Source organism: Mirounga angustirostris, unplaced genomic scaffold (assembly GCF_029215605.1).
Source record: "Mirounga angustirostris isolate CCGP_5_RB_7025 unplaced genomic scaffold, mMirAng1.0.hap1 SCAF_1, whole genome shotgun sequence".
Classification (NCBI taxonomy): Eukaryota; Metazoa; Chordata; class Mammalia; order Carnivora; family Phocidae; genus Mirounga; species Mirounga angustirostris.
The window spans coordinates 78742380-78756610 of record NW_026991709.1 but is presented as its reverse complement, the minus strand read 5'-3'; the positions used below and the strand labels follow the sequence as shown (position 1 = coordinate 78756610).

The 14231-nt window shown below is 44.6% G+C and overlaps 1 protein-coding gene across 4 annotated transcripts in view; it reads right to left on the bottom strand.

The window, feature by feature from the left end:
- The window catches only part of MASP1 (MBL associated serine protease 1), a 64532-nt gene that overhangs the window by 46165 nt on the left and 4136 nt on the right, over positions 1-14231 (bottom strand). For 3 of the 4 annotated variants that reach the window (XR_008505026.2, XM_045903176.3, XM_045903175.3), the window contains exon 2: positions 9432-9663. The exons of the other annotated variant lie outside the window; for it this stretch is intronic. Coding sequence is in view for 2 of the 3 variants with exons in the window: in XM_045903176.3 (XP_045759132.2) it covers positions 9432-9663 (232 nt within the window). In the remaining variant the exon portion in view is untranslated. The remainder of the gene's footprint in view (positions 1-9431; positions 9664-14231) is intronic. 4 annotated transcript variants of the gene reach the window in all.

The window sequence follows — 14231 nt, the reverse complement described above, 5'->3', positions numbered from 1 at the left end:
GCTCATTCACATGCAAATCCCCTCAGGGACTGAGAGGCTGGGTCTCAAACTGTTCGGAGCTGGAAAACAGTCCAAGGACAAGAAAACACAGCAGGGTTGTGTTCTTCTGCAGCAGAGGCAGCCTGGCTCAAGGTATGTCACAGTCGGGACGGCGGTGAAAGCAGTGATTGAGTAAGAGCTGAGGGCAGTGAGGGGACCTGCCACAGGCCAGTGTCGCCAGGCTGAGTTCCTGGGAATGTGTGAGCTGGCGTGTTCCTCTGCCACCACCAAGGACCATGTCCGGCCCCAGCCAATACGAACATCCTCAGATCTTCACGTGGAAACCCTCACAGAGCGCTGGAATAAGGACCAGATGACCTGGGTTCTGGTTCCCCCTCTGCCCCTCCTATGTCAGGGGTCACTTGTCACTTGAACCTCCCCAGGCAGTAAGTAGTGTGCCGGAGCTGGCTCGTATCTGTTTATAAGCACAAACTGTCAACTTTTCAGAGATTTGAGGACCCTGTTGTTGGACACAGCCATCATTCGAAATTGGGTTTCATAAAGTTGCAATTAATTAAATTGTATTAAAGACAAATGATACAAAAACTCATCCTCTCCTATTCTTAGCATTTGACTGTTACCTCTGCACTCGAGGTAATTACCGTCTAGCATATCTGAATGGTGCGTGGTGCCTGGTGCGCTACTGAGCATTTCATCTCCTCCCCGGTCCCAGAGCCACTTGTTAATCATTTACAAGCACACCGTCTTCGGGCCTCCGTGCTCACAAACATCTAAGGTGGGGACAGTATATAATGCTGTCCTCTGAAGAGTCAAGAGGTCATGAAACATGGCATGGAAAGAGCTTGTAAAGTCTGTCATTCATTGCCTGTCAGCACTGAGCAGGGGCCTTACCTCCCAGCCCTCTGGTGATCTGTCCCTCCTTCCCTGCTCCCGACCTGCACCTCTCTGTCTCCACTTCCCGTCCCTGTCCCTCCTGCTCCAGTCACACTGCCCCCTTGCTGCTCTTCAGACACACCAGCCACTTGCCCCCCTCAGGGTCTTTGCACTCGCTGTTCCCTCTGGTTGGAAGGGTTTTTGCCAGAAAGCCACGCAGTGAACTTCCTCAGCTTTTTCAAGTCTTTTCTCAACTGTCACCCTGTCATTGAGGACTACCCTGACCAACATATTTAAATCACAGCCCTCACCCCTCCTCACCCAGGCCCTCTCTATCCTGCTCTATTGCACTTCTTTGCCTCTCACCTTACTACTCACTGTAGACATTATCTGTGGATTGTGTTTAGTGTTTATTATGCTTCCCTCAGTGCAATATAAGCATCCTGCTGGCAGGGATTTCTGTATGTTTTAATTACTGCTATACCCTAAGCTCTAGTAAATAGTAGGCATTCAGTAAATATTTGCTGAATAGATGAATAAACGAATACCTCCCATTGCCTACCTTTTCCCTTTACGAGCACACCAGAGGAAATTCCAGCTCTGCTTCTTACCGAGGTCTATCAGAGAGCAGCCTGTGTCCACACGAGCATGCGGATTTGCACACCAGGTGCATGGGCACCCCAGAGCACTCCCACTTCACACTCATCTGAGCTCACCCGTGTGCTCTGTCCCAGCACTGGGACCTCCCTTCTGTTTTCCACCACCCAGAGCCTGTGTTCTTGGCACTTCCTGCCTAAAATGAGCTTTGGTCACACTTTTCGGAAGCTCATTTCCACTTTCTGACTCCCGTGTGCCTAGAATCGGAATCTGCTCTCTCAGGAGTGGAAGAATCCCCCTAGGGACTACAACTGAAATTCATGAGAAACATCTCTCCTTTTCTCGTTTCCTTCAGGGGCCAAGGCCGCCTGTCTAATCCCAGAGAATTAGCAGAGCTGTTGCTGTTGCTGGGGTCAGCCACAGCCTGAAGGTCGAGGGCATGTTCTGAGTAAACACAGAGCACTGCACAGAAGTTAGGAGCCGGCGGGTCAGGGAAGTCAGTCTTGGAGCAGGGCCCTGGGAGGGACTTATCTCTCAATAACACAGCAGGATGCAGACTGACCCAGCGAGGCCTGGGGAAGGGAGCACTGGACTGGGAGTGGTAGGCCATCAGAACTGGAAGGGCTTGGAGAGGCCGGCAAGTCCACTTTCCTCCCTGGGCAGATGGGGAAACTGAGGCCCAGAGCAGGGAGCTCACTTGTCCAGCATCTCAGTAGGAGTCAGTGGCTGACTTCTAGACCAGAGCCCCTTCCTTGTGCTCCATGCTGGGAGCCATAGGCCTTCTCCTGCTCGGCCCCGAGACTGTGCTGACTGCCCGGAGCTCCCGGGGCTGACGGTCTACGAGAACGAGCTGGAGCTCACCCTTAGGGCTTGTGTGTCACCAACGGATAAATCAAGTACTCTCATCCCTCACAGCTCACTCTCTATTTCTTGTTATTTCTGTAAAATGTTTTTCCTCTCAAAGTTAGGATAAAAGAGAAAGTTCTTTAACAAAATCTAGACAACACAAGGACCCTCAGGGACCTTCTGTTTTATAAATTTTACTAAATTACCCTGAACGGCAGTGTTGCCTTAGGAATAATACATAGCCAGGAAGCACACCAAGGTCTCTTCCAGGACAAATGTGTTCTAACAGAGAAGGACTACATGGAGAGATGAAATTATGACTTGGGGGTAAGCAGACCAGGGGCTGAGAACTACAGAGACTAGACAAATCCACTCAGGTTCTTTGTGCTGTTTCTCTTTTCTTTTCTTTTTTTTTAAAATAGGCTCCATGCCCCCTGCGGGACTTGAACTCACAACCCTGAGATCAAGACCTGAGCTGAGATCGAGAGTTGGATGCTTAACCGACTGAGAGACCCGGGAGCCCCTGTGCTATTCCTTTTGCTATAAATGAGATGTAATCATCCCGGCTCTGCCTATTCCACGAGAATCAAGTGTGGCAATAAATTAGAAACTGCATTAATGTGTGTTACTACAAGGTAGACACACAGAGGAAATAACCTCTTGTATCTGATCGGTCCTTTCAAAGTACTTTTCCATAAATCGTCTGAAAATACTGAGCGACATGAGCAAGGTCATAGGGAGCCAGTTAGTGGTATAGTCAGAGCAGATGAGAAAAATGATGTTCATTGAGCACCTGGTGACAACAACATGTACTTTATTACTCACAGTGCTGCCATCATTACCGCTCGAACAGTATTGCTGAGTGAATTACATATGTGCTGGACATATGTCATGAAAACATTTGCCTCATTTGGCAATAAGCCCACGAGATAGGTATTATTATTATTATCCCCATTTTACAGTAAGAGGTGGAGGCAGGACCTACCCCAGGTCCTTCTGGGTCTAAAGCCTGATCTGGAAACCGTTGGGCATGCTTGCCTCTTGCAGTAGGAATTTCACTTACAGCCAGCATTTCATTTAAATCCTCCCACAGAGGCGCCTGGGTGGCTCAGTCAGTTAAGCGTCTGCCTTCGGCTCAGGTCATGATCCCAGGGTCCTGGGATGGAGCCCTGCGTCGGGCTCCTCGCTCAGTGAGGAGCCTGCTTTGCCCTCTCCTGCTCCCCCTGCTTGTCCTCTCTCTCTGTCAAATAAATAAATAAAATCTTAAAAAAAAAAATCCTCCCACAACCTGTGAGGAACTTCTTTTTCTTTTTCTTTTTTGTAACTGATAAAACTGATGCTTAGGGAGATCGAGAAGCTTAGGGGAATTGCACTGTGAACTCCTACTTACCCTTCAAGACTTACCTCAAACATCCAAAGCCTTTCCTGAACACCCAGGAATGACTACTCCCCATCTCTATACTGCCTCACATCCTTTGTGTTACTTTGTGCAGCTTTAATTTATTAATTAGATATTTGTCTCATGACACACTGTGAAATCGCAAATTCCTCGAGGGCAGGTATTGTCTCATTCACGTTCGTGGGCCCTGTCTTTGGTGCAGTGTCCAGCTTCCAGTAGGTTCTTACTGAGATTCTTAGGCTTCATTCCATAGATAGCAGGGAGCCATATAAGGATTTGAGAGTATCACAATCAAAAAAATGTTTTAAGATCTCTCTGGACACGTGCCTCTAGAAGGTGGACTGGATGGGGACAGACTGACAGCCAGTAGACATTTAGGAGACAATGGCAATAGACTAGGTGAGAGGGATAAGACTGGAATGAAGGCGTGAACAGTGGGAAGCATGGCGGAAATGTTGAGTAGGTCAAGGTTAGAGGCTCGACAGGAGAAGTGGGTGACTTTGCATGAGCAGCTAACAGAAGCCAGTGGAATTGTGTGTACTCAGCGAGACCAAGAGAGAATAAAAGCCAAATGCAGGTTCTTATTATCTCTTTTTCCAGTGAACAGACGTTGTGAAATGAACTTGAAGATAGGGTGTGTGTGACTATGGGATTCCCTCTGTGGTTCTGTTTTCTCAGTACGTCTTTCCGTGACTATGGCTCTGGGGCCCCTTTCTAGGCACGAGTCACCACTTCCTCTGATGCCCAACCAAAGGAACTAATTTGTTATATTCCTAGGGAAAAAGGCCCTTCTGGACATACTCAAAGACAGTGCTCTATTATACTGAAGAGAGTGGCTAAGTTTGACTATAGGCAATGTTTGCCTTATATCACACTTACTTACATTTACATTACCTTAAAAACCTAAGCACCCACAAGATGGGACTTCACTGTCATTTAATTAATTTATTTTTTTTAAAGAAGAAAAGACTGAGAGTCTTGAGATATAAATTCTGGTCCCAGTGTGGCCCTGACCACTGAATTGTCCTTCCCTAGGCTTTGGACATGATGGTCATAGAGTTGAACCGTGATTTCTGAGGTCTTAGATGCACAGAATATCAGGGCTAGGGTGTCTTCGGAGACCGTTGGCTTCAACTTCCTGTATTTGAGAGAAGAGGAAGTGGAGTCCCCTCCAGAAATATTCACTCGCCCAAGGCTCATTAGTGGAGAATGACCCCAAGAAACCAGCCCTCCTGACTCCCCAGCCAGCGTCCGTGCTCTGCCCCTCGCCTGCAGCATTAACCGCCTGTGACCCGTAAGCCCCATCCGTGCACGGCAGGGACCCACACATTGCAGCCATGTTCCAAGGAAGCAGATGCTCCTGCAGATGTGCACTCGCCTTGAAGACCGAGGACTGCGGGGAATCAGGCCAGAGAGGAATTTTCATAAAACGAGAGCATCTGGACCGCAGCCTTGGGGTCCTACTCTTCTTCAAGCTACTGAAATACAGAGTCAGCTGTTCCATTATTGTCACCCCTATGGGCTGGGCTGGGAAGGGCCAGAAAGGGTCCTTGTGAGCTGGAGGGTGCTTTAAATCTACTCCTTGGCCTGCCAGGGGAACTCAGTCACAGAGTGAAAAAGCCTCCAAATAGGGGCTACTATCGCGTCAAATGGAAATCAGTGATATTTAAAGTTGCTTGGGAAAGGACAGTGGTGGTGTGGTGTGTTTACAGGTTTGCTTTGAATGACATGTCACTAAGGCAACCCCAGCAGATGGTAGGCTCTTATTGGATTGCTTATGGGCCACGGAACTTGGAGAAGTGGATGTTGTAACATATTATTACCAGTGTCTGGCATTATCCTAACTAGGATAATGGGGGTTTGGTGGGGTCATCTGGACAGTTCTGGCAGAAGGAGTAGGATTAGAGTCCAGGAATTTAAGGGACTTAAGGGATCATCTCATGTCACCCCCTCATGGAACAGATGAGAAAACGGGATTTTGGAGAGGGATGATGACTTCTCCGGGAATGACATGGCATGCGCCTGCTTTATTCCTGCTCTCAATCACAGCCAGGAAAGGCACACATTCTGGGGGCAGAGGAGGGGGGCAATTAGAAAAAGTGAATGGGTTTCAACTATATGTGGAAGGCTTCTGGGTTTGGGAGTTCAGAGGCCAGAGTACTCGTCTTGTGCCTGAATTCTGAGCTCCAGGCTCCTCTCTGTCTGGTGGGCACTAAAGCAATACTCAAGCTATAAATCCTCTAAGGCAGGACCTTCAGGGTGACTGAGGAGGATGAGTGAACTGAATGAGCTTCTGAGCCACATTTGACCTGCTAGCCACTCTTCTGTTTTCCAAATCAGGCCTACCAGAAAACTGTTCGAAGAAAACTAGGAGGAAATGTTTGAAAAACAATACTAACCACAGCTATGTGGGATTAGATGAGTCTCCGGAGGGTCGCTACAACTTGACATTCTGTGAGTCCATGAGTGCAGGAGAGGAACTCGGCCAGGGGCTTGTGGATGGGAGCACAGGGTCCGTCTCTACATGAGCACCTGTTGTCAGCCAACCAAGGGGCAGCGTCCCGACTAGGGAGGCCTGCTCAGGCCCCATGGCCGCCGGAACCTCTGCAGGGAGGCTGATGGCCATGCTGGGATGGCATTCTGGAAGGGAGTCAGCACAAGCGTAGAGATACATCTTGCCCTTCTTGCCCAATACGTGAAGCCCTTCTTCCAAAGGCATTGGGAGAAGGTGTCTGAAGTAGAGATGCAAGGACTGTAGGGCCCTTCAGGTACCAGACAGCTTCTTTGCTGTGCCCAGGGGTCATAATCTTATTTGGAGTGAGAGAGTGCTCTAAGATTTTCTTCATTCAGGAGTTAGTGGCAGATCAGGGACTAGCCCAGGCATTTCCTGAATCCCAGGCAAAAATCCAGGACCATGCTATCCTTCCAGGGGACCTACCTCCATCTGCCTGGGCTTTCATGAAGGTATCTCACTGCTCCTGATAGAAACCATCAATCAGTTTCCAAAATATTCTCCAGCCACAAAAGCCAAATTTGGATAAATGGTCACCAGGGTCCTTAATTCAGTGTCAGAAGAGGTCTTCATATTCTATCATCATTGCCCTTGAAAAGTACCTTTCTTTTTTTTTGCCATTACAAAATGCAGCTGATGTCAGCTCCTTAATCTGCCTTGCCAGGAGGTTCAGTTTATTAGGGACAAAGGAATGAGTTAAATCCTCTGTTGTGTGTTTATGATCTCTAGAAGGGAATCCTAACAAGGTCAAGCTTGGCAGCTGTCTGAAGAAGAGGAAAACTTGTGAGAAATGATTGCTTTGTGTATATGAATTGAGAGTCAATTCCTCAGGTGGAGGAAGGGGGTGGATAATGACAGTAAGTTATTGTTACAATTCAAGAAAAAAAAATGCTGTAATGTCCATAGTCTTAAAAGCCTCAGCTACCAGTAAAAGCAAGTGTTTTCACTGAAAAAAAATTCTAGATGGGTGACATGTTTGAAAATAGAGAAGAAAGCAGTTAGGAAGTTCACATCTAGCCTTATTTAAATCTTGGAACTTACTGTCGCATTAAGCCAATGTTTGGTCATTTTCCTTCTGGTTAAGTCCACTTTCTAATCCAAATATTTGAGAATGCCACAGTTTTATGACCAGCATTAGTTGGGGGGATGGGCTGGAGGAGTCAGCTAACCTAATGGTTCCTACCCATAATGCATCTTCTCCTGGAGTCTGGCTCTGGCAGAGGCTAGATTATATCCTGGAAGACATAACTAACATGTTTGTCAGAAATTTCACTTTATGATGATGAATATGTAGTCTTGAACACAAGTCTCCTTGCTGGATCCTTGTGACTTTGAAAAGTTGGCTCCATTTTTAGTGAATTCATGGACACTATATGTCAGTCTAGATGGCCAGCCCACATCATCTCCCAGAGCAACCAGCCCACCCCACCTTCCTCATTCTGTATCCATCAGTCTTTTTGTGTCCTTACTCTTTTCCATCTTATGCAATGGCTACTTTGCTAGGCTCATCTCTCTTTGTAAGGGACCAAATCTTTTGTATCTTTAAATTCTCGCAGTCCTCAGCCCAAGACATTCACAGAAGGGCAGCATCCCACTGAACAGTGGTTCTCAGATTAGGAGATTTTGTCCCTCTGGGGATATGGGCAACCTCTAGAGACATTTTTGGTTGTCACAACTGGTGGGAGAGTGATCTTGGTATCTAGTGAGTAGAAGCCAGGGATGCTGCTAAAAATCCTATAATTCTCAAAACAGCTTTCCTCAGCAAAGAATTATCTGGCTCAAAATATCAATAGTGTTGAAGCTAAGAAACTCTGTCAAAGAGCATCAATTTGGGAAAGTTTTTAGTCACAGGAACCTTGTTGTAAATGAGATATTTGATGCAGACCCAACATATAAAATAAGCAATACCCAACATTTAAAATGAGTTTAAGCAGGGTGGGGGTTCATAGTCCCACTTATCCGCCCCCTTTCTCCCCCCAGCAGTAGTCTTATAAGCCCCTGCAGTATCCTGGGGCTCAGTGGAGAGCAACTTGAGAGCAGTTTGGTGTAGCCAAAAGAGCATGGGATTGAAAGTCAGAAGACATGGGTTTGGAAATTGACCCACTGCTTACTAGCTGTAGCTTCACCTTCTTGGGTTTGTTCCTTTGCCTATGAAGCAGGACAATAGTAGTACCTGCCTTATAGGATTGTTTTAAAGATGGAATGAGATTATAAGTATAAAACTACATTGTAAACTCACTACTTTGCTGTTGATCAAACATTCTGGTTAATACAAGGTTAACTCTTATTGAATTACCGACTGCAGAGAACAGAGACCACATTAATACTAAAAATATACAAAACCTACTCTAGAGTGATTTGATGAGAACTTTTCCAGAAAGCCAGAGAGAGCTTAGAAAGTAGGTTCTTAGGCCTCCACATCTTTTTGAGCCAGATTCAGCCTTAGTAACTTGATCTCTCAGAAGCACTCCAAACTTTCTCAGCCCCACTTTCAAAGAACAGCTTCCCATCCATGGCATTGTTTGTGGGTTCTCTCTAAATTCCAGGGAATATTGCTTCGATGTTGTAATCATTTCCTGCTCCTCTTCTACATGATTTTTACATCCACCTCTGATGGTGACCCCCCACCTTGTCCACACCCTTTGCAGAGAAAATCCAAACTCCTTAGCATCACATTCAAGACCCTTCAGAATCTCACCCTAATCCAACCTTCTGATTTCACCTGCTACTGTCTACTACTGCATACCCAACCCTTCCCCAGTGCTTGATCATTACTTAGGGAAGTGGGCAATGCTTTCTAATGCCTCAGCTTTGCACATAATTATGGCTGTGCTCCAGGCTAGTTATGCTTACTCTGGGGTCTCTGCCCTTTTCTTTCTGCTTGTAAAAGTGATCTTGGAACAGATGTTAGTGGAAACTTTAAGGACTTTGAGAACAGAAAGAAAAAAGGGAGGTTATGTTTGGCTGAGTTATACATTGCCAGCCTCAGTTTCTCTTGTGGTCCTTTCTAGGTTTATCACTGAGCCTGCACCTAGCATACCACCCCCAACCTTCATTCATCATGTTGTAAATTTGTGTGTCTTCCTCACTGGACTGCTACCTTGGGAGGGTAAGCACAGTATCTAATTCATCTAGGCTTCTCTAACTCCTAGCAGATTCTCCAGTAGAGAACCTGGCTCAGTTAGGGAAAACCAAGGGTCTCACCTTCACATAGTCATATTCACAAAGGTAGGAGGATTCCAAGTTGAAGTGCATGAAGTAAAGCTTGATCCGAAATCCCTCTGGGACAGTGATATTCCAAGTCACCTCTGAATCACTTGGATAGGAGTCTGGATAGCCAGGTGACTGAATCTGGCCAAACATATTGTTAAGCTCCACGGTATGGGCCGAAGCTTTCAACAAGGAGAGGCACAGAGCATGACAGAGAAGGAGCCACCTGAAAGACATGAATGGATCTACTTACATTCATGGACACAGGTCCTCATCCTTTAACTAAGCAGCTAGGAGACCAAGCTCTTGACATATCTCTGCCACTGACCTGCTGTGCTTACTCTTCCCCACCTGGGGCCTTGCTTATCCAGTCTATTCTACAGGGAGATGGTGACTCCATGATTTCTATGGTTTCTTCCAACTGTGCTCTTCTGAAGATTTAGTAAATATTCAAGTCTCCTAGACAGTCCCCTATTTGGGACTCTGACACTTATTATTTTACTGTTGAGAATGTAAATTTCATAATTAGGTAAAAGTTGATGTCCTTTCAAGGACACCTGGGTGGTTCAGTCAGTTAAGCGTCTTTTTTCAGCTCGGGTCATGATCTCAGGGTCCTGGGATCGAGCCCCACGTCAGGCTCTCTGCTCAGCGGGAGCCTGCTTCTCTCTTCCTGCTGCTCCCCCTGCCTGTACCCTCTCTCTCAAATAAATAAATAAAATCTTAAAAAAAAAAAGTTGATGTCCTTTATTCAACTCGGCTTCATTTAAGAATCAAACTCTTGGTTCAGTTTTGTAAAAAGTAAGTAATAGTGACATGGTAATACTGGGATGAGACTTATACTCAATGATGGGATCTTGCATTACCTTAAACAGATTTAACAAAATCAGTCAAGATATGCAAAGTTTTTAATTAAGAAAGAATAAGCAAAACAAGTTTTTTCCCCCTCTTGGTAAGTATTCTTATAAAAGGATTAGAAAACTACAATTTATTTCCAGCTGTAGGCATCAGAGATAATGGACTATTGAAAGAATTGCATAAGGAAGGGGCAAGGAAAACTCAATAAAACTTAATGGAACACACCCAAAGTGGCGCAATAATGAGTCAGAATGTCCAAGGCTAGTCAGAACCCTAATGAACAATATGCACCACATTGGGCATCTAATAGATTGCTCCCCCTGCAAGACCCAGTGACCTTGAACTCAAACACTCCAAACCTGGCTCATCAACTTCTTCCCCAAGTCCTATTTATTCCACTTCCTATGTTTTGGAAATCCATCTACTTCTCTCCAGTCTATTAATTTAAACATTCTTATCTGGCCTATTGCTATTGCATCCTAAGTAATCTCCCTGTCCCCCACTTTATACCACTCAGCACTTTTCTGCCGAAGTTGATTTTCTAAAACACACATGTGACCAAGCTGTTTCACTGTGCCTGCAGGATAAAGCATCTGCTCCCAGGATGGCAGATGAGCCTTTTTTGATCTAGTGCTGATCTGCCTGTCCAGCCTCATCTCAGTGCCAGCTATGCCCTGGTATGTCATTCTGAAAGTATGCCATGCCTGTGCATGCCTTGGTCCCCTTGCACATAGCCTACCTATTCTTCATCTGCTTGCCTTATTTATCCTTCACCATCCAGCTCAAAGCTTCCTGGTCTATGGAGTATCCTGTACACCTCCAGATTCCACAGCTCCCTGTACGTGCTTGCATTCTGCATCTCTCACACAACACTGCTTTAAGCACAGCCCCCGAAGTTAGATGTATTTGGGTTCAAATCCCCATTCTTCTACTTACTGATTGAGAAATCTTGGATAATAGCCTCTCTGAGGCCCAGTTTCCTCGTATGTCAAATGGGGATTATAATTTCTAATTATAGGACTCACATGAGCATTAGAGATGATGTATATAAAGGACCTAGTATACAGCCTGGTATTAATAGATGGTGAATGAATAAAATGAATAGATGAATGAATGAATGAATGAATGAATGAAAGTGGTGCCAGAGCTTTATATAGCCTAAGTCCATGCTGGGAAATTAGACCAGCATCCTCAGATTACAGTAGCTCCCCTTTATCCATAGTTTCCTCTCTGTGGTTTCAGTTATCCATGGTCAGCCTTGGTCCAGAAGCAAGATGATCCTCCTTCTGACATATTGTCCAAAGGTCAGTAATAGCCTCATGCTATGTCATAGTGCTTATGTCACTCCCCTCACTTCATCTCATCACATAGGCATTTTATCATCTCAGTATCATCAGGAGAAGGGTGAGTGCAATACAATTAAGATATTTTGAAAGATAAAATCAACACACAGAAATCAGTTGCATTCCTATACACTAACAATGAGACAGAAGAAAGAGAAATTAAGGAGTCAATCTCATTTACAATTGCACCCTAAAACCATAATATACCTAGGAATAAACCTAACCAAAGAGGCAAAGGATCTGTACTCAATAAACTATAGAACACTCATGAAAGAAATTGAGGAAGACACAAAGAAACGGGAAAAACATTCCATGCTCATGGATTGGAAGAAAAAATATTGTTAAAATGTCCATGCTACCTAGAGCGATCTACACATTCAATGCAATCCCTATCAAAATACCATCCATTTTTTTCACAGAACTGGAACAAATAATCCTAAAATTTGTATGGAACCAGAAAAGACCCCGAATAGCCAGAGGAATGTTGAAAAAGAAAAGCAAAGCTGGTGGCATCACAATTTCGGACCTCAAGCTCTATTACAAAGCTGTGATCATCAAGACAGCATGGTATTGGCACAAAAACAGACACATAGATCAGTGGAACAGAATAGAGAGCCCAGAAATGGACCCTCAACTCTATGGTCAACTAATCTTCGACAAAGCAGGAAAGAATGTCCAATGGAAAAAAGACAGTCTCTTCAACAAATAGTGTTGGAAAAATTGGACAGCCACATACAGAAGAATGAAACTGGGCCATTTCCTTATACCACACACAAAAATAGAATCAAAATGGATGAAAGACCTAAATGTGAGACAGGAATCCATCACAATCCTAGAGGAGAACATAGGCAGAAACCTCTCTGACCTCGGCCACGGCAACTTCCTGCTAGATGCATCTCCAAAAGCAAGGGAAACAAAGGCAAAAATGAACTATTGAGACTTCATCAAGATAAAAAGCTTTTGCACAGGAAAGGAAACAGTTGATAAAATCAAAAGACAACCGAGAGAATGGGAGAAGATAGTTGCAAATGACGTATCAGATACAGGGATAGTATCCAAAATCTATAAAGAACTTATCAAGCTCAAAACCCAAAGAACAAATAATCCAATCAAGAAATGGGCAGAAGGGCTGTCTGGGTGGCTCAGTTGGTTAACCAGCTGCCTTTGGCTCAGGTCATGATCCCAGGGTCCTGGGATGGAGTCCCACACTGGGCTCCTTGCTCAGCAGGGAGCCTGCTTCTCCCTCTGCCTACAGCTCCTCCTGCTTGTACTCTCGCTCACTCGCTCTCTCCCACCCTCTCTCTCTCTAGCAAATAAATAAATAAAATCTTAAAAAAAAAAAAAAAAGAAATGGGCAGAAGACACAAACAGACATTTCTCCAAAGAAGACATCCAAATGGCCAACAGACACATGAAAAAGTGTTCAATATCCGTTGGCATCAGGGAAATACAAATCAAAACCACAGTGAGATACCACCTCACACCAGTCAGAATGGCTAAAATTAACAAGTCAAGAAACGACAGATGTTGGCGAGGATGCGGAAAAAGGAGAACCCTCCTACACTGTTTGTGGGAATGCAAGCTGGTGCAGCCAATCTGGAAAACAGTATGGAGTTTCCTCAGAAAGTTGAAAATAGAGCTACTCTATGATCCAGCAATTGCACTACTGGGTATTTACCCTAAAGATACATTCGTAGTGATCTGAAGGGGCACCTGCACCCCAATGTTTATAGCAGCAGTGTCCACAATAGTCAAACTATGGAAAGAGCCCAGATGTCCATCGACAGATGAATGGATAAAGAAGATGTGGTATATATATACAATGGGATATTATGCAGCCATCAAAAATGAAATCTTGCCATTTGCAATGATGTGGATAGAACTAGAGGGTATTATGCTAAGTGAAATAAGTCAATCAGAGAAAGACAATTATCATGTGATCTCCCTGATATGTGGAATTTAAGAAACAAAACAGAGGATCATAGGGGAAGAGAGGAAAAAATAAAACAAGGCAAAACCAGAGGGGGAGAGAAACCATAAGAGACTCTTAATCATAGGAAACAAACTGAGGGTTGCTGGAGGGGAGCGGGTGGAGGGATGTGCTAACTGGGTGATGGACATTAAGGAGGGCATGTGATGTAATGAGCACTGGGTATTATATAAGACTGATGAATCACAGGCTTGTACCTCTGAAATCAATAACACATTATATGTTAATTAATTGTATTTAAATTTAAAAACGTTTTAAAAAAAGATATTTTGAAAGAGATTCCATTCACATAATTTTATTGCAGTATATTGTTACAGTTGTTCTATTTTATTATTAGTTACTATTGTTAATCTCTTACTGTGTCTAATTAATAAATTAAACTTGATCATAGGTATGTATGTATAGGAAATACATTGTGTCTATAGGGCTCCCTGCTATCTGTGGTTTCAGGGGTCCTCTGAGGGTCTTGGAACCTATCCTCCCTGGATAAGCAGGGACTACTGTAATGGTTACACTTTGCTAATCAGAAAGTTGTTTCTCCCTAACCCTCCTTCCCCAGCACACAGATGCTTACATGTATAAATATGCATACACATGAATTTTTGA